This window comes from Capricornis sumatraensis, chromosome 11, assembly GCF_032405125.1.
Source record: "Capricornis sumatraensis isolate serow.1 chromosome 11, serow.2, whole genome shotgun sequence".
Taxonomy (NCBI): Eukaryota; Metazoa; Chordata; class Mammalia; order Artiodactyla; family Bovidae; genus Capricornis; species Capricornis sumatraensis.
Genome location: NC_091079.1, coordinates 46,219,436 through 46,240,646, shown reverse-complemented (window position 1 = coordinate 46,240,646; position 21,211 = coordinate 46,219,436). Strand labels below are relative to the sequence as shown.

Below are 21,211 nucleotides of genomic sequence, written 5' to 3'. Positions count from 1 at the left end.
GACTGGTTGGATCTCCTTGCAGTCCAAGGGACTTTCAAGAGTCTTCTCCAACACCACAGTTCAACAGCATCAATTCTTCGTTGCTCAGCTGTCTTCACAGTCCAACTCTCACAGCCATATGTGACCACTGGAAAAACCATAGCCTTGACTAGACGGACCTTTGTTGGCAAAGTAATGTCTCTGCTTTTGAATATGCTATCTAGGTTGGTCATAACTTTCCTTCCAAGGAGTAAGCGTCTTTTAATTTCATGGCTGCAGTCACCATCTGCAGTGATTTTATCGATCTTATTATTTTTATTTTTTGCCTTCTGAGCTGTTGATATTTGCTCTAATTTTATTGTTTCCTTTCTTTTTCTGCTTTAGGTTTAATTTGCTCTATTTTTTAGTCTAAGGTAGAAACTTGGAAAATATTCTGTGTGCACTTGTAAAGATGTGTATTTTGCTGTTGTTGGGGGAAGTGTTCTAGAAATATCAGTTAGGTCAACTTGGTTTATACTGCTATTCAGATCTTCTTTATTCTTGCTGAGGTTCTCTCCCTTTTTTCAGTCAATAGTTGAATGAGCAGTTTCAAGATCTCTGATGGATTTGGAGACTTTTCTGTTCTTTTTAGAGCTCTGTCAGTTTTTTTTAACTTTTTATCTTATTATTTATTTATTTATTTATTTTTGCAGCACATGGGCTTTTTCTAGTTGCTCTGAGCAGGGGCTGCTTTTTTTTTGTGGTGCACAGGCTTCTCATTGTGGTGGCTTCTCTTGTTGCAGAACAGGGGCTCTGGAGCACAGGCTCAGCAGTTGTGGCTCACAGGCTTAGTTACTCCATGGCATGTGAAATCTTCCTAGACCAGGGATCAAATCCATGTCCTTGCAATTGTAGGCAGATTTTTATCCACTATACCGCCAAGAAAGTCCTAACTTTTTATTTTATATTTTACTGTAGTATAGCCGATTAACAACGTTGTGATCATTTCAGGTGGACACAAAGGTGCTCAGCCATACTATTTATACGTGTATCCATTTTCCACAAGCTCCCCTCCCATTTAATGTCTGAAGCAGCTGTTGGTAAGCCCATGGACCACCTTGACACTGAAGGAATCTCTGTTAAGTATAGAACACACATCATTTAGCATCTCTGAAATTTCTAATTTAACATATGGGGTCACATCTGTTAGAGGATGATTACTCTAGAAGGGGAGGGATGTATAACTTATTTAAATAACCCTATGGGGAGACAACAGACTCTATTTAATAAGCCAGAATACTTTCTGGAGCCATTGACTGCTCCCAGCTGAATCCCACATTATTTCAATACAAGAGGCAGACTGAAAACAACTGCCCTTTATATGTTTATGTGTTGTATTAGTGTCTGTCAGCTGAAAAACATTTATGTTAACTGTTTGGTTTGAGCTTTGAATATTGAACTCCTGCTGGCATGTAGTTGATATTTAATTCTTAGAACAAAAGCCCATTATTTCTTAATTTTGGGCTTCCCTGGAGGTTCAGACAGTAAAGGATCTGCCTGCAATCCGAGAGAGCTGGGTTTGATCCCTGGATTGGGAAGATCCTCTGGAGGAGGGCATGGCAACTCACTCCAGTATTCTTGCCTGGGAAATCCCATGGATAGAGGAGCCTGGTGGGCTATAGTCCATGGGATAGCAAAGAGTCGGGCATGACTGAACGACTAAGCACAGCACATAGGAGGCAGAGGAAGCGTCCACCTTCCTCTAGGCTAGCAGGTAAGCCCCTCTGCCTTGAGCTGCCAAGATTTACATCTTCTCCCTGTTCTATGCACCTACAAGGTAGATACAGCACATTAGAGGAAGTGTGCTCAGATGAGGCTCTTTTTGGATCAAACAGTAATTTTCCTTTTTCACAGTGATGATACAAAGACTCCCTTCAGAAACACTTCCACGGCTGTCTGCTGATTGAGTTTCTCAACAGCAAGTAACATGACCCCCTCTTGATATGAAAGCAGACTATTTCAGACCCCAGTGTGAAGCCTAGCAATAGAATACCTTGCACAATTCCCATTTTTAAGTGAAAGAGAAAAGAACTGAAGGTCCCACCTTCATCCCCTGCAGGTGTCTGGGAAGGACACTGGTAGATATGGGCTTGCTTTCGTTGTACCCAGCAGGAGGAATTTCATCAAAATTCCTGGATTTTTGAATTCTTGAATGCTTTGCTGGACTCTTGAGTTCTTGAATGCTTTGCTCTATTGTCTTCTTTTGTGTCACGTGCCTTAATTTATAGATTTCCTCACTGCCAGACAAATTTAGAGTAGAGATTTCTCTTTTTATATGGAAATCCATCATTGATTTTTGAGAGAAAAGCAAAATTAACTCCCAATTATAAGAAGATTAAAATGTTTTGTGGAGTCTGTCTTGGTTTAACTAATTAACATGAATAATACTGCAATAAAGCATTACATGATTATTTCAGCTTTGAGCTGCATCTCAGATAACACATTTTTCTTCAGTGTCTTACTTTGGGTTTACTTCTCCTTCCCTTAAATCATTTTGCATTTTAGATTATTTTTCGTTCAATTCCACCTTTGGATACCTATATATTTTACATAGTCCTACTTGAAAACACTTAGTAGGCTTTAGGAAGCAAGGCAAGTATTTGTTGTTGTTGTTAAGTTGCTGAGTCATGTCCAACTCTTTGTGGACTGCAGCCCGCCAGGCACCTCTGTCCATTGATTTTCCCGGGCAAGAATCCTGGAGTGGGTTGTCATTTCCTCCCCCAGGGGGTCTTCCCAGCTCAGGGATTGAAGCTGCATCTCCTGCATTGGCAGGTGGATTCTTTACCACAGGGCCACCTGGGAAGCCAAAGAAAGTATAGTTGAGCTGTGATTACTTGTCCTTTGTTGACCCAGGAAATACACACTTAATTTTTTCAGGCAAAATTATTACTTGCCCAAAATCTCTGACAAGGAAATGTGTGACTGTAGAGCAAATCTTTATCTTAAAAAAATTAATTCCTCAAACATTTTTCTAATAAGGTAGGTCCTACAAATCTCCCATTTAATTAAAGAGCAGTATTTTAAAGGAAATGAAAAAAGGTATTGTAGATGGGAGCCATGAGGAACATGTATGATGTTTTATGTTCCTTTATGGTTGGTAGGTAGGGGAGTCAGACGTTATTCCCATTTCATGGAATTGAGACCAAGCAAGTTGTCTAAAAAAGGCAGAACTGAGGCTCACACCCTGGCCTCCAGACTCCATCTGCCGTGACCTTCCTGCTTGGCCAGGTGTTTTCTGAGTAATGTGAACATGCTCAGTCTTTGAGACACAAGATGAAGGAAAATCACTGTGATTATTTCACTGCCTTTATCCTCTGAGACAAATAGTACAAAATTCAGCTACTTCCTTACACAACATAATAACTTACACGAATACTTGATTCCACTCTGTCATCACTCTCCAAACATGCTGAACACCCTGGTTTTCTTAACTTTGGGGTTAGATGCCAGGTTGACAACAAAAGAGTCAAAAGCATAGACAGTGGAATCAAGACAACCCCAGACTCCAGTCTTGGCTCCTACTGTTGACAGTTTGTACAGCCTGGGTTAGTTGCCCATGTCTAGCAGAGTAAGTGATCCGTGAATCTCAGCTACCATTATCAGCAAGTAATTTGACAAGGCATTAAGCAGTGACTCAGAACATAAAAGCAAGCTGCTTAATGAAGTTTGTATGTTCTACTAAAATCGGCTGAACTTTTCAGTCCAAGAGCTTACTAGTTAGTTGTGTCTAGTATTCTGCCATTATGTTCTAAACTCTAAATATACAGAAAAACTAAAATAAAATAAGTAAATATTGGTATTATCTGTAAAATCTGCAGTGGGATTTGTCTTGCACATACATTGTGTCTGTGTCGTACCTTCCTTCCTCATCCCCTCTTTACTTGTTTTTTGACACTTTTTGAACTCTTTATAAAGCCAGGTACTTTTATTCTTAATTTATTCTCCATCTTGTGTGTTCTAAGTTGCTTCATTTGTGTCCAAATCTTTGTGACCCTAAGGGCTGTAGCCCACCATACTCCTCTGTCCATGGGATTCTTCAGGCAAGAATACTGGAGTGGGTTGCCATGCCCTCCTCCAGGGCATCTTCCCAACCCAGGGATCGAACCTGCGTCTCCTGCAGCTCTGCATTACAGGCAGATTCTTTACCACTGAGCCACCAGGGAAGCCCAGTCTCCATCTTGGGTGCTTGGAATTTTCTGATTGGCTTTTAAATAGCCCATATGAGGCTTCCCCAGTGGCTCAGTGGTAAAGAATACACCTGCAGTTCAGGAAATAGCCAATATGCCCAAGTTACAAATTGACATTATCCTATCCACTCCTGGAATATCCCTTTTTATTGAGCTATATAGTTAATGTATAAATTGCATTCAGGTGTGCACCATAGTGAGTTGGTATTTTTTATACATGATGAAATGATCACCAAGTCTAGTTACCACCTGTCATCATAGCAAGTTGTTACAATATTATTGATTGTATTCCCTATGTGACATGCCATACCAAGTTGTTATAATACTGTTGATGGTATTCCCTATGTGACATGCCATCCCTGTTACTAATTTATTTCAGAGATGGAAGTTTGGCCGCTTACTCTTCTCTCCCTTTTTCACCCATCTTCCCAACCTCTGCCCCTCTGTCAACCACCAGTTTGTTCTCTATATCTATGAATCTGTTTCTGATTTTGTTTGTTCATTTGTTTCGTTTTTTAGATTCCACCTATAAGTGAAATCACACAGTATTTGTCCTTCTGTGTCTGACTTATTTCGCTTAGTGTTGTATCCTCTAGGTCCATCTATATTGTCACAAATGGCAAGATTTCATGGACTATCTTGATTTATTCATACGTGTGTGTATTTATATATGTTCAGAAATGTTTGTTGAAGACTTTTTGTGGGACTGGCCATGTGCTGTGCTGGAAATAAATTATGAGGAAGACACAGTCCTTTCCTTACAAAAATAAACAATCCAGCTGGGTGGGGGTGGTGTGGGGAAGTGAGTGTACATTATACATAACCATATGGCCAACTTAAACACAGCCTGAAACTTTACTGTTTACAGAAATAAAGTGTTATATGAGCACAGAAGAGAAAGGGTGTGTGTGTGTGTGTGTGTGTTTTATGAATATATTTTTAGATGACTTGATAGAGGAAATAGCATTTAAACTGCATCCCCAAAGTTGAAGCAGAGTATTCTTTGGGAGTAGAGGGAAGGGTTTTCCGGCTCAAATCATCAAAACACCATGAGAAAAATCTTGGAGGTGTCAAAAATTCATGTGAAATTTGATAGTCTGTGTAAAAGGAATATAAACTGCTTTACAGGTAGAGTAAGAGGAGGTGAAAACAGAGTGACTAGGAGTCAATGTGTGCCTTCCCTGCTGGTGGTAAAGAATCTGCCTGCCAGCGCAGGAGACTCAAGTTTCCCTGGGTCAGGAAGATCCCCTGGAGAAGGGAATGGCAATTCACTCCAGTATTCTTTCCTAGAGAATCCCATGGACAGAGGAGCCTTGAGGGCTACAGGACAGAGGAGCCATGAGGGCTACAGTCCATGGAGTTGGACAAGACTTAGCAACTAAACCACCACCAGGAATCAATTTGTGAAAGGCAGTAAAGGTTCTAGGAAACAACGATTATAGAGTTATTTCAGGATGGATGTATTTTTCTTGACCAAATGCAGCATTTCAGATGGGTCTTGAGTTGGTGGGAGAAGATCTTACCCTCTCTCTTTTTCAGAGTGACATTAAATCAAGGGCCTTAATTGGCAGGACAATGCTGTATTAAAAGCAGATGGCAGCTCTCGACTGAGCAGACACTTTGGCCATCAGCGTGGGAACCAACCCACATCCCCCATCTGGGTGGAACGGGGCTACAGCTGTCTGCGTTTTGTCTCGCATGGTTTCCAAAGGCTCATTCTAGCTATGCACCTCACAGTTGGGGTGGAATTTTCTCTCTGCAAAACTGAAACACCCCAAACATGCATTTCAGGGCTCTTCTTGCTCTGAAAGCAGGCTCTGTGTCACTAAGGCTACATTTCTGGATTTGGGGGGAGGCAGGATCTGGGGATCCCTGAGCATGATCTCTACTGTCAGGAAATTCTGGAAAAGCCCAGATTCCCATTATAAGAACATTCATGTATGTTGCTGTTTCTCTACTCTACCCCAGTAGAATATTGGGCACCTACTGATCCACGGGTTCATCTTTCAATGTGATATCTTTTTGCTTTTTGCCATTGGTTTGCCATTCCCTTCTCCAGTGGACCACGTTTTGTTCAAAGAGTCAGACATAACTTAGCGACTAAACAACAACATGGATATTGCACCAAACCCTAGCATGCAAGGAGGAGATTTTTGGCCTTTGACTTACAAGAAGAATAACTAATGGTGAAAATACAACTTCCCAAACTTGTGATTGGTTTACAAAGTAAATACTCTTTCCTCTGCCCAGAATGCTTCATCTACTTGCATATGTACTTTAATTCTCCATTTCCCCAGAAAGCTTTCTTTGCTGGCTCACAAAAAACTTAGCACCATTCCTAGTTCACCCTTATAAATATCCTCATTCCTCTAAGCGTTCATTATCTGTTTACAGCTTTCTCCCCAGTAAGACTGGTCTCCTCACATACCATAGTAGGAAAACACCTTCTTCTGTAGACCAAGTGGAATGGAAAGGGAGTCAGCATTTAATTTTAATATAATCTACATGTGTACTGTTAGTCTTTTTGTGTGCCTTTAATTATATTTTTAATGTTTCTTCTTTTTCATTTCATTTGCTCTTAATGTTTCAACCACAGTAAAGAAAGTCAGGATTTGAAATGCAACTGGTCATTTTTTTTTTCCCCTTCTTTATGGTTTTAGAAAAGAATAAAAGACTTGTAATGGCAGTGACCTCCCCTGCCCCTTACCCTACGAAAAAGTACAAAGTTTAATAAAACTTTATAGACAGCTGCTTCCTAAACCATTTTGTGCTGTGCTTAGTCACTCAGTCATATCCCACTCTTTGCGACCCCCTGGACTGGAGCCCACCATGCTCCTCTATCCATGGGATTCTCCAGGCAATAGTACTGGAGTGGGTTGCCATTTCCTTCTCCAGGGGATCTTCCCAACCCAGGGATCGAACCCAGGTCTCCTGCAATGCAGACAGACTCTTTACCATCTGAGCTGCCAGGAAGTCACAAACCGTTTAAAAATCCAAATTTAGCAAAATGAACAACCTGGCTTAATACTTCCAGGGCTGCTTTGAAAGATAATTGACATGGTTTAAATCAACTGGAAATTAGAAGTGCAAGATTTGGTCAAAGAGACCCAGCCCAAGTCACTTATTTGTCAACAAGAACACCAAGACCCAAAAGGCCTGGGAGAGTCTGCCCTGTCCCATCACAAACCCTGAGAATCCACTGCTGTTTCTGTAGTGAGACAAACATGCTTCTCAGAACAAGAAGGAACAGATCTGTCTGTGGTTGTTTTGTTTTGTTTTGTTTCACAATTGGGAAGATTGCCTTAGGTTTTAATATGTTTAAACATATTCATGACAGAAATAAACTCAAATTTCAGAGGGAGGAGCAATATTAGCTGCTACTCAAGAGGAAGATATAGGAAAAGATGGGTCAAAGTGATTTCTCTTGGTAACAAATGCTTTGAGATTTTTAACATTCTATTTTTTTGTGATATATTGAAATATTTTGATACTGAGTATAGTATGGCTATTTAACAAACATTTTAAATTAATTTTTTAATTTATTTATTTTTAATTGAAGGAAAATTGCTTTATAATATTGGTTTGATTTCTGACATACATCAACATGAATTAGACATAGGTGTACATATGTCCTCTCCCTCTTGAACCTCCCTCCCACCTCCCACCCTTTTCTACCCCTTTAGGTTGTGACAGAGCCCCAGTTTGAGTTCCCTGAGTCACACAGCAAATTTCCATTGGCCATCTGTTTTATATATGGTAGCATGTATGCATATTTTTTTAAAAGGAAAACTGGAAAAGGAAATGGCAACCCACTCCAATGTTCTTGCCTGGAGAATCCCAGGGACGAGGGAGCCTGGTGGGCTGCTGTCGATGGGGTCTCACAGAGTCGGACATGACTGAAGCGACTTAGTAGTAGTAGTATGCATATTTTACTGTTAACTATTTTGGCTGTCCTAAGCTGCCAATAGTTATTTCCCCCCATAATGAGTAAGCTTCGTGTTAACTTTAACTGTACAACATGGGTGATATACTTGGAAAAAGTGCTGATGCCTGCAGTTAAACCCTCTGCACACCAGGCTTTCCTGGTCCTGCTGTCATTCTGCTGACCAACACTTCTACAAAACCAAAGTGAGCAATTGAGAGACATAGATCACTGGTGGGTGATATGACAGTAACTCCCAACACATATAAATCCCCATCTCAGTCAAGTGTCAGCTCATTTCCCATGTCCTCAACACGAATGCTCACATAGCATGATATGCCGCTGAAAGTTCCCATTGGCCTCTATTTTACAGTCTCTGACTTAGACATATTTTTCAACAACAGGGGACCTCGGGGTTTGGGGAGAGGAAAAGAGAAAGGTAGAATAAACAAATTAAAAAGGATAGCAACTTTAAAAAATATAGAAGGAATGATACATGTGCCAACTCTTCCTTATCCATTCCTCTGTTGATAGACATTAGGGTTGCTTCCATATTTTGACTATTGTGCTGCAGTGACCATCAGGGTGCATGTATCTTTTGGAACTCTGGTTTTATTTCGGTATATGCCTAGGAGTTATATATAATGGAATATTACAGTCATGAAAAAACAATGCTATTTGAAACATCATAAATAGACCTAGAGATTATCATACTAAGTCAAGCAAGTCAGACAGACACAGAAATACAAATATCTGATATTGCTTATATGTGGAATCTTAAAAAAAAGGTACAAGTGAACTTATTTACAAAATAGAAGCAGAGTCACAGATGCAGGAAACAGACTTACGGTTATTAAGAGGAAAAGGGGGAGGGATAAGCTGGAATACTGGGATTGACATGTGCACACTGTGTCAATTATTTCTTATTAGTTATTTATCGATAAAATAGATAACTAATGAGGGCCTACTGTGTAGCACAGGGAACTCTACTCAGTACTCTGCAATGGCTTGTATGGGAAAAGAATCTTAAAAATAGTGGATATGTGTATACGTATAACTGAGGCACTTTGAGGTACACCTGAAACTAATACAACATTGTAAATCAACTATACTCCAATAGAAACTTAAAATATATGTTATAAGGAATGAAAGGAATCAGTGATCAAAGTGTCAGCCTTATTACTGATGAAAGCCAAGTTGAAGAATGGACTTAAATGAGCAGGAAAAACAGGTGTCGTAATCTTGAACCCCAGAACTGGTTATATCCACTCGCTCCAGGCATCATGAAGCAGCCCTAGTTCTGCCATGTGTGTCCCCTCCCTGGAGCACGTGCTACCAGCCCAGCACAATAGAGGTATATGTGCTAGAGGAAGGGAAGGGGTGGGGCTGAGCCACACAAGCTTGTCGCTTCCCGCAAGCTCAGTAATCAGATAAGTCACACCACTTTCCCTGTGGGGCGAGGCAGGAGGCTAAGGTTTTTAGGAAACTTCCCTCCTTTTGGAAACCATTCGACTGGGACACATAGATGAGAGAGGGGAGATGCTGGAGGACAGATGGAACAGAAAGTGCCCACTGAACTGAGAAGGCATTTCGAGACCAAAAAATGATGCAGGAGTCTCTGTGTAATCAATGGATCCATTTATTACAGGGTAACTTACTCACAGGGTGGGACTGGGCAAAAAATGATCTGGAAGCATTCTCAGTGGCTATGGCCACTGGGACGATTTGATGGTTAACCTGGAGTGTGGGGTGCTTGGAAATACGGCCCATATTCCCAAGTTAATATTTATGAGTGAGTAATAGCTTCCAGATGTTCAGCTTGTTTTAGAAAAGGCAGAGGAACCAGAGATCAAATTGCCAACATCCGCTGGATCATCGAAAAATCAAGAGAGTTCCAGAAAAACATCGATTTCTGCTTTATTGACTATGCCAAAGCCTTTGACTGGGTGGATCACAATAAACTGTGGAAATTCTAAAAGAGATGAGAATACCAGACCACCTGACCTGCCTCTTGAGAAACCTATATGCAGGTCAGGAAGGAACAGTTAGAACTGGACATGTAACCGCAGACTGGTTCCAAATAGGAAAAGGAGTGCGTCAAGGCTGCATATTGTCACCCTGCTTATTTAACTTCTATGCAGAGTACATCATGAGAAACGCTGGGCTGGAAGAAGCACAAGCTGGAATCAAGATTGCCGGGAGAAATATCAATAACCTCAGATATGCAGATGACACCACCCTTGTATCAGAAAGTGAAGAGGAACTAAAAAGCCTCTTGATGAAAGTGAAAGAAGAGAGTGAAAAAGTTGGCTTAGAGCTCACATTCAGGAAACTAAGATCATGACATCTGGTCCCATCACTTCGTGGGAAATAGATGGGGAAACAGTATCAGACTTTATTTTGGGGGGCTCCAAAATCACTGCAGATGGTGACTGCAGCTATGAAATTAAAAGATGCTTACTCCTTGGAAGAAAAGTTATGACCAACCTAGATAGCATATTGAAAAGCAGAGACATTACTTTGCCAACAAATGTCCGTCTAGTCAAGGCAATGGTTTTTCCTGTGGTCATGTATGGCTGTGAGAGTTGGACTGTGAAGACAGCTGAGTGCTGAAGAATTGATGCTTTTGAACTGTGGTGTTGGAGAAGACTCTTGAGAGTTCTTTGGACTGCAAGGAGATCCAACCAGTCCATTCTAAAGGAGATCAGGTTCTGGGTGTTCATTGGAAGGACTGATGCTAAAGTTGAAACTCCAGTACTTTGGCCACCTCATGTGAAGAGTTGACTCTTTGGAAAAGACCCTGATGCTGGAAGGGATTTGGGGCAGGATGAGAAGGGGATGACAGAGGATGAGATGGCTGGATGGCATCACTGACTCAATGGACATGAGTTTGAGTGAACTCCGGGAGTTGGTGATGGACAGGGAGGCCTGGCGTGCTGCAATTCATGGGGTCGCAAAGAGTCAGATACGACTGAGCAACTAAACTGAACTAAATAGCTTCCCAGGTGGCACAATGGTAAAGAATCCACCTGCCAATGCGAGAGATGTGGGTTTGATCCCTGGGTTGGGAAGACCCCCTGGAGGAGGAAATAGCAGCCCACTCCAGTATTCTTGCCTGGAAAATCCCTTGGGCAGAGCAACCTGGCAAGTTACAGTTTTATGGTTTGGAAAGAGACCAAGATAAGTATACACATTATTATAATAAAAGTCCCATATAATATGGAGAAGAACCACAAAAAAAGATGTATGCATTGTACTGAGGACTTCAGTCATGTAATAGAAAGAGAGAGAGGAAAAAGAACAGAGTGATTGCATGGGTGATATGTGGAATGAATGTGGTTTTGAGCTGATTATTAAAGGAGGGGTATGTTTTTCTTTTTCTTTTTTTAAAATTTTATTATTGGCATATAATTGCTTTACAATGTTATGTTAGTTTCTACCATACAACAAAGTGAACCAGCTATACATATATAAATATATCCTGTCCCTGTACAGCCTCCCTTCCTCACCCCATCCCACCCCTCTAGGCCATCACAGAGCACCAAGCTAAGCTCCCTGAACTTTCTAGCCTCTTCCCACTAGCTGTCTGTTTTACACGGTAGTGTCTGTATGTCAATGCCGTTCTCCCAATTCATCCCACTGTCCCCTTCCTTTTCAAATGAAAAGGAATAAGTCATTTTACTTGGAGAAATTAGCCTCAGAAAAGACACAAAGCTTATTAGTGGGGTGGTCCCTTCTGGCTAAAGTATGGAATATGGTGGAATTTAGGTCCTGGATGCAACAGAAGGATCTTGAGTCCTCAACTAAGAAAACCTGCTCACTTGAGTCCTTTTGAGAGTAGTTTCCTTTTACCTGATCGGAAACATTATAGGTGTTCAAAGATGCTTGTAAGTGGTCTTTGGGGCTTACCCAAGGAGTTGATTAAAAGAGTTCAGAAATTGTACCTACCATTTCATTCCAGAAATTAGGTCACTCTCCTGAGAGTTTCGGGATATCAGTATTCATCCAGAATCCCAAGAATACCTTAGAGCACATGGGTAAAGGGCCCAGGCTGTGTCCCTGTGCTTGGCATTTACTGGCTGGGTCAACCCGGGGGTGGGGAGAGCCTTGTAGGAAATTGAATTAGGAACCGCTCCTCCAGTTCCAATTGGCTTGTGACCAATGCTGGATTTCTTACTACTTTTATAAATCACTATTCGCTGTAACTATTTCTAGACATAAAATAAAAATTATAAACCTCTTTTTTCTTTCAGCAAAGAAAAAGAAGCCTAAACTATTAAATAAATTTGATAAGACTATTAAAGCTGAGCTTGATGCTGCAGAAAAACTCCGTAAAAGGGTAGGTTGATGGTCTATTTTTCATAGAAACGTGTGATGGTTTCATTGTTAAATAAACACAGGCATTACCCTTGGTTTGTTTTTAAAAAACACTGTAAGGGAAACAACCTTTAAATAGAGTGGATTTTTCCTTAGGCACATCAGCGTTCCACGTGGAGTGAATCAAATGAAAAGAAAAACTGCAGCTGTAATGGCCAGATAGAAACAGAACTTCATCTTCAGGCCAGCCAGTTGGGGAGTCAGCCCCTTCCATCACCATCTAGTTATGTGGCTTTGGGGAAATTAGTCAGTCATTCTGAGTCTCCGTTTCCTTGTGTTAAAAAATGAGAATAAGATATATTTACTTCCTCCTTGATTTTTTCAAAGATCCAGTGAGATAAGCAAATAGATGAGGAAAAAGTGGAAGCAGTGACATTTTATTTTCTTGGGCTCCAAAATCATTGTAGATGGTACCTATAGCCACACAATTAAAAGACACTTGCTCCTTGGAAGAAAAGCTATGACAAACCTGGACAGCATATTACAATGCAGAGACATCACTTTGCTGACAAAAGTCCATTTAGTCAAACCTGTGGTTTTTCCAGTAGTCTTGTATAGATGTGAGAATTGGACCATAAGAAGGCTGAGGGCCAAAGAATTGATGCTTTTGAATTGTGGTGCTGGAGAAGACTCTTGAGAGTCCCTTGGACTGCAAGGAGATCAAACCAGCCAATCCTAAAGGAAATTAACCATGACTATTCATTGGAAGGACTGATGCTTTAGCTCCAATACTTTGGCCACCTGATGGGAAGAACATTGGGAAAGATCCCAAAGCTGAGAAAGACTGAGGGCAGGAGGAGAAGGGGGTGACAGTGGATAAGATGATTGGGTGGCACCACTGACTCAATGGACATGATCTTGAGGAAGCTCTTGGGAGATGGCGATGGACAGTGAAGCCTGGTGTGCTGCAGTCCACAGGGGTTACAAAAAAATTAGACACAACTTAGTGACTATACAATGAACAATGAGATAAGAGATTTTTTTAAAAGCATCAGTACTGCCAAGCAGCATATAAGTAAGGGTTTTCATTTTAAAGCACCTTGATGCAAAAAAGAAAAAATAAGTTAGTCTAGTACTTAGGATAGTTACTATTAGGTGAAATGATTTTCAATTTAAAATTCTTCTCACTCTGGGTTAAACTCACATAGCTCTAATTCCCAGGGTGACCACTTTATGTTTTGCTTTGTCATCAGTTAATTCAAAGCCTTATTTGCATTTGTTCTTGGATATTACAGGTTTTGAAAACAGGGAATTAACACAAGATTGAAGTTATCTGTTCTCCCAACTCAGTCCTATTCATCTAATCACCATGCCCAATACTTATTATAATGTATTTAATGACATCTTCACTTAATCATCTATAGGCATATCTCATTTTATTGTGCTTCACTTTATTGTTCTTCATGGATATTGCATTCTTTTTTTCAAATTAAAGGTTTTTGGCAGGCCTGTGTCAAACAGGCCTATCAGTGCCATTTTTCCAACCTCATTTGCTCTCTTCATGTCTCTCTGTCACATTTTGGTAATTCTCAAAATAATTTCAAACTCTCCACCAGCCAAAAGATTATGACTCACTGAAGGCTCAGATGATGATCAACATTTTTTAGCAATAAAGTATTTTTAATTAAGGTGTGTACATTGTTTTTTAGGTATTAATACTATTGCATAATTAAGAGACCATGGTATGATGTAAAGTACAAGTCACTCAGTCATGTCCAGCTCTTTGTGACCCCCATGGACTATAGCCTGCCAGGCCTCTCTGTCCATGGAATTCTCCAGGCCACAATACTGAAGTAGGTAGCCATTCCCTTCTCCAGGAGATTTTCCCAACCCAGGAATTGAACCCGGGTCTCCCGTATTGCAGGCAGATTCTTTACCATCTGAATCACTAGGGAAGCCTGGTGTGGTATAAACATAACCTTTAAATAGGTTAGATATTCGTGGGGACTTGGCTTTATTGCAGTATTTGCTTTATTGCGGTAATCTGGAACCAAACCCACAAGATCTCCAAGGTTTGCCTCTACTTGTCTTTTGTGAAAATCTCTGTCTTGGTTCTGTACTTGAATTTATACCTTGTGTAATACCATTGGTTTTCCTATAATGTGGTTTTTAATCAGTAGACATTGATACATTGACTGCAAAAAAAAAAAAAGTAATAGGGGATTGTCATAGTTAAAAAACAACAATAAAAACATCCAAGTTAGGCACTGAAGTGGGACCAAAATGTGCTTCCCACACATCTTTTGGAAAAGTCCCAAACAAGCATGAAGATGTCTGTAACTAGCAAATGGAGAAGGAAATGGCAACCCACTCCAGTGTTCTTGCCTGGAGAATCCCAGGGACGGGGGAGCCTGGTGGGCTGTTGTCTCTGGGGTCGCACAGAGTCGGACACTACTGAAGCGACTTAGCAGCAGTAGCAGCAACAGCAAATGGCAAGGTTCTCAAACCGAAGCCTGGCTCACCCTCATCAGCAGCCGATACAAATGCAGGAATTCCAGAGAATATTACAGCCCAAGTCTTTGTTCACTAAATTAACACTGGATGATTTCTGTGTCTGTCTCATTTAACTTTGTAAAATGAGGCCAGCTATTCTTTGTTGAAATTTTGCATTTCTTGCTAGGAATGAGGCAGGAATCTTCTTTTCCTATCACCCTGTTTGGTATTCTCCACTTTCTCTGTGCTGTATGTCCTTAGTGAAAAATGAGGGGGGAGGGGGGCTACCTATTTCACAGGTGATTTTAGGGATAAAGAATAAATGAACAGCTTTAGAGAAGGGTTTTTATGTAATGATAATAAATGGTAGAGAAGGACTCAGTTATCAAGGGTCAGGTAAGTCAGTGAAACATAAAAGTGCTGGAACAATTCATGGGGTGCTCTCCTCTGGCCCTTGCTTATTTGCAGAAATTATGATGCTAGCCTCAAGAAGCACCGTGAATCTGTAACAGGGTAAATAAAAGAGAAAGAAGTGGCTACAGAGGCAATTCTTGCTTCTGAAACAACAGGGAGCCGTGCTATGAACTGAATCATCAGTGGAATTCCCACTCCAGTACTCTTGTCTAGAAAATCCCATGGATGGAGGAGCCTGGTAGGCTGCAGTCCATGGGGTCGCAAAGAGTCGGACATGACTGAGTGACTTCACTTTCACTTTTCACTTTCATGCATTGGAGAAGGCAATGGCAACCCACTTCAGTGTTCTTGCCTTGAGAATCCCAGGGACGGGGGAGCCTGGTGGGCTGCCGTCTATGGGGTTGCACAGAGTCGGACACGACTGAAGCGACTTAGCAGCAGCAGCAGCAGGGTCGTTGTTATAGCCGGTGTTTTCAAATAATGCAACAGACTCCCCTGGGACCGCTGTGGCCCTGAGGCATACTCTGCTCGGAGGAGGCCCCATCTCAGGTCACACCCTTGTTTCAGATACTATGTGACATGAACGTGTGAGGTCACTTTCTATTTCCTCCAAAAGTGCACAAATCATATTTCAATCATTGATTTTTAAATATAACATGTATTGTTTAAAACTCCTCCTTATGCCCCAGAAAAAGGATTGGAAATGGTAGACTGAAATGTTCATTCATTTGTTGGAATCATAAAAATGGAAAGAAGGGAAAGCTTAATAAAGCCAAAAGTCCAACACATGAAAAGTTCACACTGCAGGTTCTAAATGGGGCTAGGAATGATGTCAACTGTGGGCTGAGTAAGGCAGGGGCATGGATCACACTGTCAGATGAACAGTGGTCCTCAGAAGAGCTGCTCTGTGTCAAGTCTAGAGAGAATGTCCTGCTGTAGATATGCATCAAGGACCCAGTGATGGGTAGCTCAGCCTCCTCCCTAACAATGCACCTGCTGATGCTTTTTGGTTTTTTAATTTATTTATTTTGATTGAAGTATAGTTGATTTACAATAGTTTTGGCTTTGTGTATACAGCAAAATGTTTTAGTTATACATGTGTGCTCAGCATGTCCCACTCTCTGCGACCCCGTGGACTGCAGCCCTCTAGGCTCCTCTGTTCATGGGATTCTCCAGACAAGAATAATGGGGTGGGTTGCCATTACCTCCTCCAGGGGATCTTCCCAACCCAGGTATCAAATCTGTGTCTCCTTCGCCTCCTGCATTAGCAGGCTTATTCTTTACCACTGTGCCATTTGGGAAGCCCATTTCAGTTGTAAATACTTGCATATCTATTTTTTTCAGATTCTTTTCCCTTATAAGTTATTGCAAAATACTGAGCATAGTTCCCTGTGCTGTACAGTAGGGCCTCATCAACTCTTTTCTTTTAGAAGATGCCAGTGAGTCAATGGAGAAGTAATTAAGAGAAATAGAAAATCTCAATGAATCCACCTCAGGAATGAATTCTAAACTTAATGAATAGAATTTGGGGAGAAACAATTTTTATATATCTTCAACATGTATCTTCCAAGATATTCATTAATTACAAAACAAAAATTAGTAAATTTATAGTATACCCATGGATCCTAACTGACCTCTATGGGCTATGTCTTAATGTCTTGCAAGGGAGCCCACTGACCTTACACCAAAACAGAGGCTGGGGGTGGGGTGACAGGGGCAAGTACCTGTCTCTCCAGTGAATGGTCTTAGTCCTAGGATCATATATAAGCTTATGTAAGTTATTCAACAGGTAATTTTTAGGCAAGTCTTCATGAGCATTCTATCTTGTAGTTGAGTTTATTAAGAATTGTGTAATGGTGTCAAGAGTTTATCCTCCAGTAAGAACCTGGGGAAAGAAAATTTTTTTCAGACTAACAGCAAACACATTTCCTTTGCTGAGCTGAGGGGAGGGCAGGGCTGAGGGTCCCTTAGGAAAGGCAAGGAGCATCTGTGTCAAGAGATCCAGAGATGCCTAGAACAGAGCCAGTGTGTTCCATTATTTATATAACCTTGATAGCCAACTAAGGGAGTGTTAGCTGGAAAAATACTTAGGCAGACTTTTTATGAATATTGTTAATCCTATGCTTTAAAGCTGGAGATGGGGCATTTAGCATGATTTTCATAAAAATAGCTCCCAAATTTGCAATTTAAGTTGTGTAGGTCATGTGATAGGCTGAAAATTATCCCCCCACCCCACCAAAGATATCCATGTCCTAATCCCTTGAACCTGTAAATGTTACTGTGTTTGGAGAAAGGGTCTTTGCAGATAGGATTAAAGGGTCTAAGACAGGGGACTATCCTGGGTTATCTAGTTGGACCCTAAATTCACTCCCATATTTCCATGTAAGAGAGAGGCAGAGGGAAACCTGATATAGACAGAACAGAAGACAGAGAGAAGACAAAGTGGAGGTGGGAGTCTTGTGTCCACCAGTGAAGAAATGCTGTCCCTGGTGGCCCAGCGACTAAAGACTCCACACTTCCAATGCAGGGGGCCTGAGTTCAATCCCTGGTCAGGTCCCACATGCTGCAGCTAAAAATCCCACATGCCACAATGAAGATCAAAGAAACCACATGCACAGCTAAATAGATAAATACGCATTTTAAAAGAAAAGAAATGCTGTCAGGAGGCAGGAATAGACTCCCCCCTACAGCCTCTGGATGAAGAATGGCCCTGCCCATCATCTGGATTCCAATCCATTCTCCAGACAGTGCAAGAGTGAATTTCTGTTGTTTTAAGCCACCGAGTTTGTGGCCATTTGTTACAGTGGCCACAGAAAACTTGTACAAGGTAGTTAGAGGACAGTTACTCAGACAAAGATATTTATTTTGAATTCTTCATCCCTTAAAATCATTCATGGAAGAAATAAAGTAGTGGTTTTAGAAGTTGTTATCCAAAACACACAGAGCATTCTTACAATTCAGTGATAAAAAATAACACGATTTTTAAAACGGGCCAAAGACCTTCGAAGACAATTCACCCAAGAAGATATTCAGATGGCAGATGAGCATGTGAAAAGATGCTTCACCTCATATGTTATGGAATGCAGTCTAAAACGACACTACTAGTACACCTTTAAAAAGGCCACTATCACTGGATCATTGACAACACCACGTGCCGATGACCCTGTGGAGCCCTAGAAACCCTCATTCATTGCTGGTGGGAATGTGAAATAGTACAGCTACCTCGGAAGACAGTCTGATGGTTTCATGCAAAACTAAGCATACTCTTGGCATACAATCTAGAAATCTCATTCCTTGGTATTTATCTAAAGGAGTTGAAAATTTATGTTCTCCTGAAAACCTGCACGTAGATGCTTATAGCAACCTTCAATAATTGCCAAAACTTGAAGGCAACTGAGATGTCCTTTGGTAAGTGATCAGATAGAAAACTGTGATACACCTAGACAATGAAATCTGATTCAGCACTAAAAAGAAATACCTATCAAGCCATGGAAAGATAATTGTTGTTCAGTTGCTCAGCTGGGTCTGACTCTTTGCGACCCCGTGGACTGCAGCACGCCAGGCTTCACTCTCCATCACCATCTCCCAGAGCTTGCTCAAACTCATGTCCATTGAGTCAGTGATGCCATCCAACCACCTCATCCTCTATCATCCCCTTCTCCTCCTGCCTTCAATCTTTCCCAGCATCAGGGTCTTTTCCAATGATTCAGCTCTTTGCATTAGGTGGCCAAAGTATTGGAGCTTCAGCTTGAGCATCAGTCCTTCCAGTGAATATTCAGGACTGATTTCCTTTAGGATTGACTGATTTGATATCCTTGAAAAGACAGGGATGAAAAGATAAGGAGGAAGCTTAAACACATATTACTAAGTGAAAGAAGCTAATCTGAATAGGCTACATACTGTTTGATTCAAACTATACGACTTTCTGAAAATGCAAAACTATAGAGACAGTAAAAACGTTGGATAGCTGTCATTATACATTTGTCCAAACTCGTAGAATGTACAGCACTAAGAGTGAACCCAAATGTAGATTATGGACTTTGGGAGATTTTCATTGAAGGCTCATCAGTCACAACAAATGTCCCACTGTGCTGAGTCAGGATGTAGATTATGGGGGAGTCAGGGCATGAGTAGGCGTAGGGGGTACGTGGGAGATCTCTATGGTTTCCTCTCAATTTTGCTGCAAACCTAAAACTGTTCTAAAAAATAAAGCCTTTTAAAAAGTCAATATTGTGAGAAGCGTGGCATATTTTAAATAGCCATACAATTGTTTCTGACAATTAACTTAGAGAATAAGTTACTGGCTTGATTTATCTCAGCCTTCAAATCCTCATTGTCATTGTATTAACCTGTCCATCAGGTAAGAGACTTACCTGGGACACATTTTATTCTGTGCTGGCTCTCATATCCTCCCCATACCACAATAGTAGTAGTAATAATAGCTAACAAATTTTCAATAGTTTCTATGGTCTCTGCAGCAGCTCTAAGTACTTTATGGATGTTGTCAGATTTGGCCTTCACAGCAACCCCCAAGGTAGTCAAGTACGCTCATTGTCCCCATTTCACAGATGAGGTGTATTAAGGCAAAGTCATAAGTAATTTGCCAGAAGTCCCACGTCTCCTAAGTGGTGGAGCCCAGATTCTAGCTAGACCCTCAGTATCACTGATGGGCATGTGACAGGAAATTTAAAAAAAAGCTTTCTTCCATGATTTTAAGGGACTTTAATATAGACGTTGCCTGGTTCTATTCAGCCAAGTTATTGAGAAATAGGTGTCAGTAACAATCTAGTAGTACTATATGGTTTGCTGAGCCCAGCCACATTTATGGGATGAACTTTGTTGTTATGAAAACTCACTCAGTGAAGGTAATGACATACAAAGCACAGTGAGCTCACATTTATACAAGGAAAGAATGGATTTATGGATAGATGGCTGAAGGGTCTGCTAAAGTTCAACTCAGAAACTCTGTCTCCATCTCATGGTTCCAACATCCTGATGTGCTGCCTTCCAGTAGAACATCAGGAGACGTGTGTTTATCACTGTGGATGGACTGAGGCCGGGGCTGGGGTGGGTGGCACTCCTCACCCCCATGCCAAGACCCTCGGCACATCCTGCGTGTCTGTTTGCATAGTGGTGGTCAGAGACCCATCACAGGTGCTCCAACTGGCTTCTAAGGACCCACGTGGGCTTCGGGAGGGATCATATGACCTGAAGGCAGTGAGGCACTTACAGCACCAGCTGAGCATAGTCAGCCCTGATGCTCAGTGGGTGACAGTTTCCGAGGCCAGGTGGCCCTCTCATCTCATATGCTTATTCCCCACTGAGACTGCCCTTCTCATTGCAAAGATTCTAACTGCCAGGAATATTCCTCCCCCAGCTTAAGTCCTAAATATCTTTTAAAGATTGCATGTAGGAACTATACATGCAGAGGGAAAATGCCATTTCTTTAACAAAGACTCATAGTACATCATTAGTCAGGTATCTGCCTTTTAAAAAATAAAGTCTATTTATGTTCATTTCTAGTTTTATGTTTTCCATCATGCAGTTAATTATTTAAAATCTTAAGACAGAAGATTGTTAACTATAAACTCAGAATGGAGTCTGGAAAATTTTAACAAAATTTACTTGGTGACTATTAAATAACTGTATTACGCATTTGAATTTATTCTATGTATGTAATTGCCTCTTCCTAACAGGGAAAAATTGAGGAAGCAGTGAATGCATTTGAAGAACTGGTTCGCAAGTACCCTCAGAGTCCAGGAGCTCGGTATGGGAAAGCCCAGGTATGCTGAAGCCTTGATATTTAGGACACTGTTTCGATGTCCTTCCATTCTGTATCATTGGATTTTTTACCACCTGG

General features: G+C 41.1%; 1 protein-coding gene across 4 annotated transcripts in view; it reads left to right on the top strand.

The window, feature by feature from the left end:
* Nucleotides 1-21,211, top strand: part of ASPH (aspartate beta-hydroxylase) — a 188,544-nt gene that overhangs the window by 115,100 nt on the left and 52,233 nt on the right. For all 4 annotated transcript variants that reach the window (XM_068983284.1, XM_068983285.1, XM_068983286.1 and 1 more), the window contains 2 exons: nucleotides 12,381-12,466; nucleotides 21,048-21,134. In XM_068983284.1, the coding sequence (XP_068839385.1) occupies nucleotides 12,381-12,466; nucleotides 21,048-21,134 (173 nt within the window). The remainder of the gene's footprint in view (nucleotides 1-12,380; nucleotides 12,467-21,047; nucleotides 21,135-21,211) is intronic.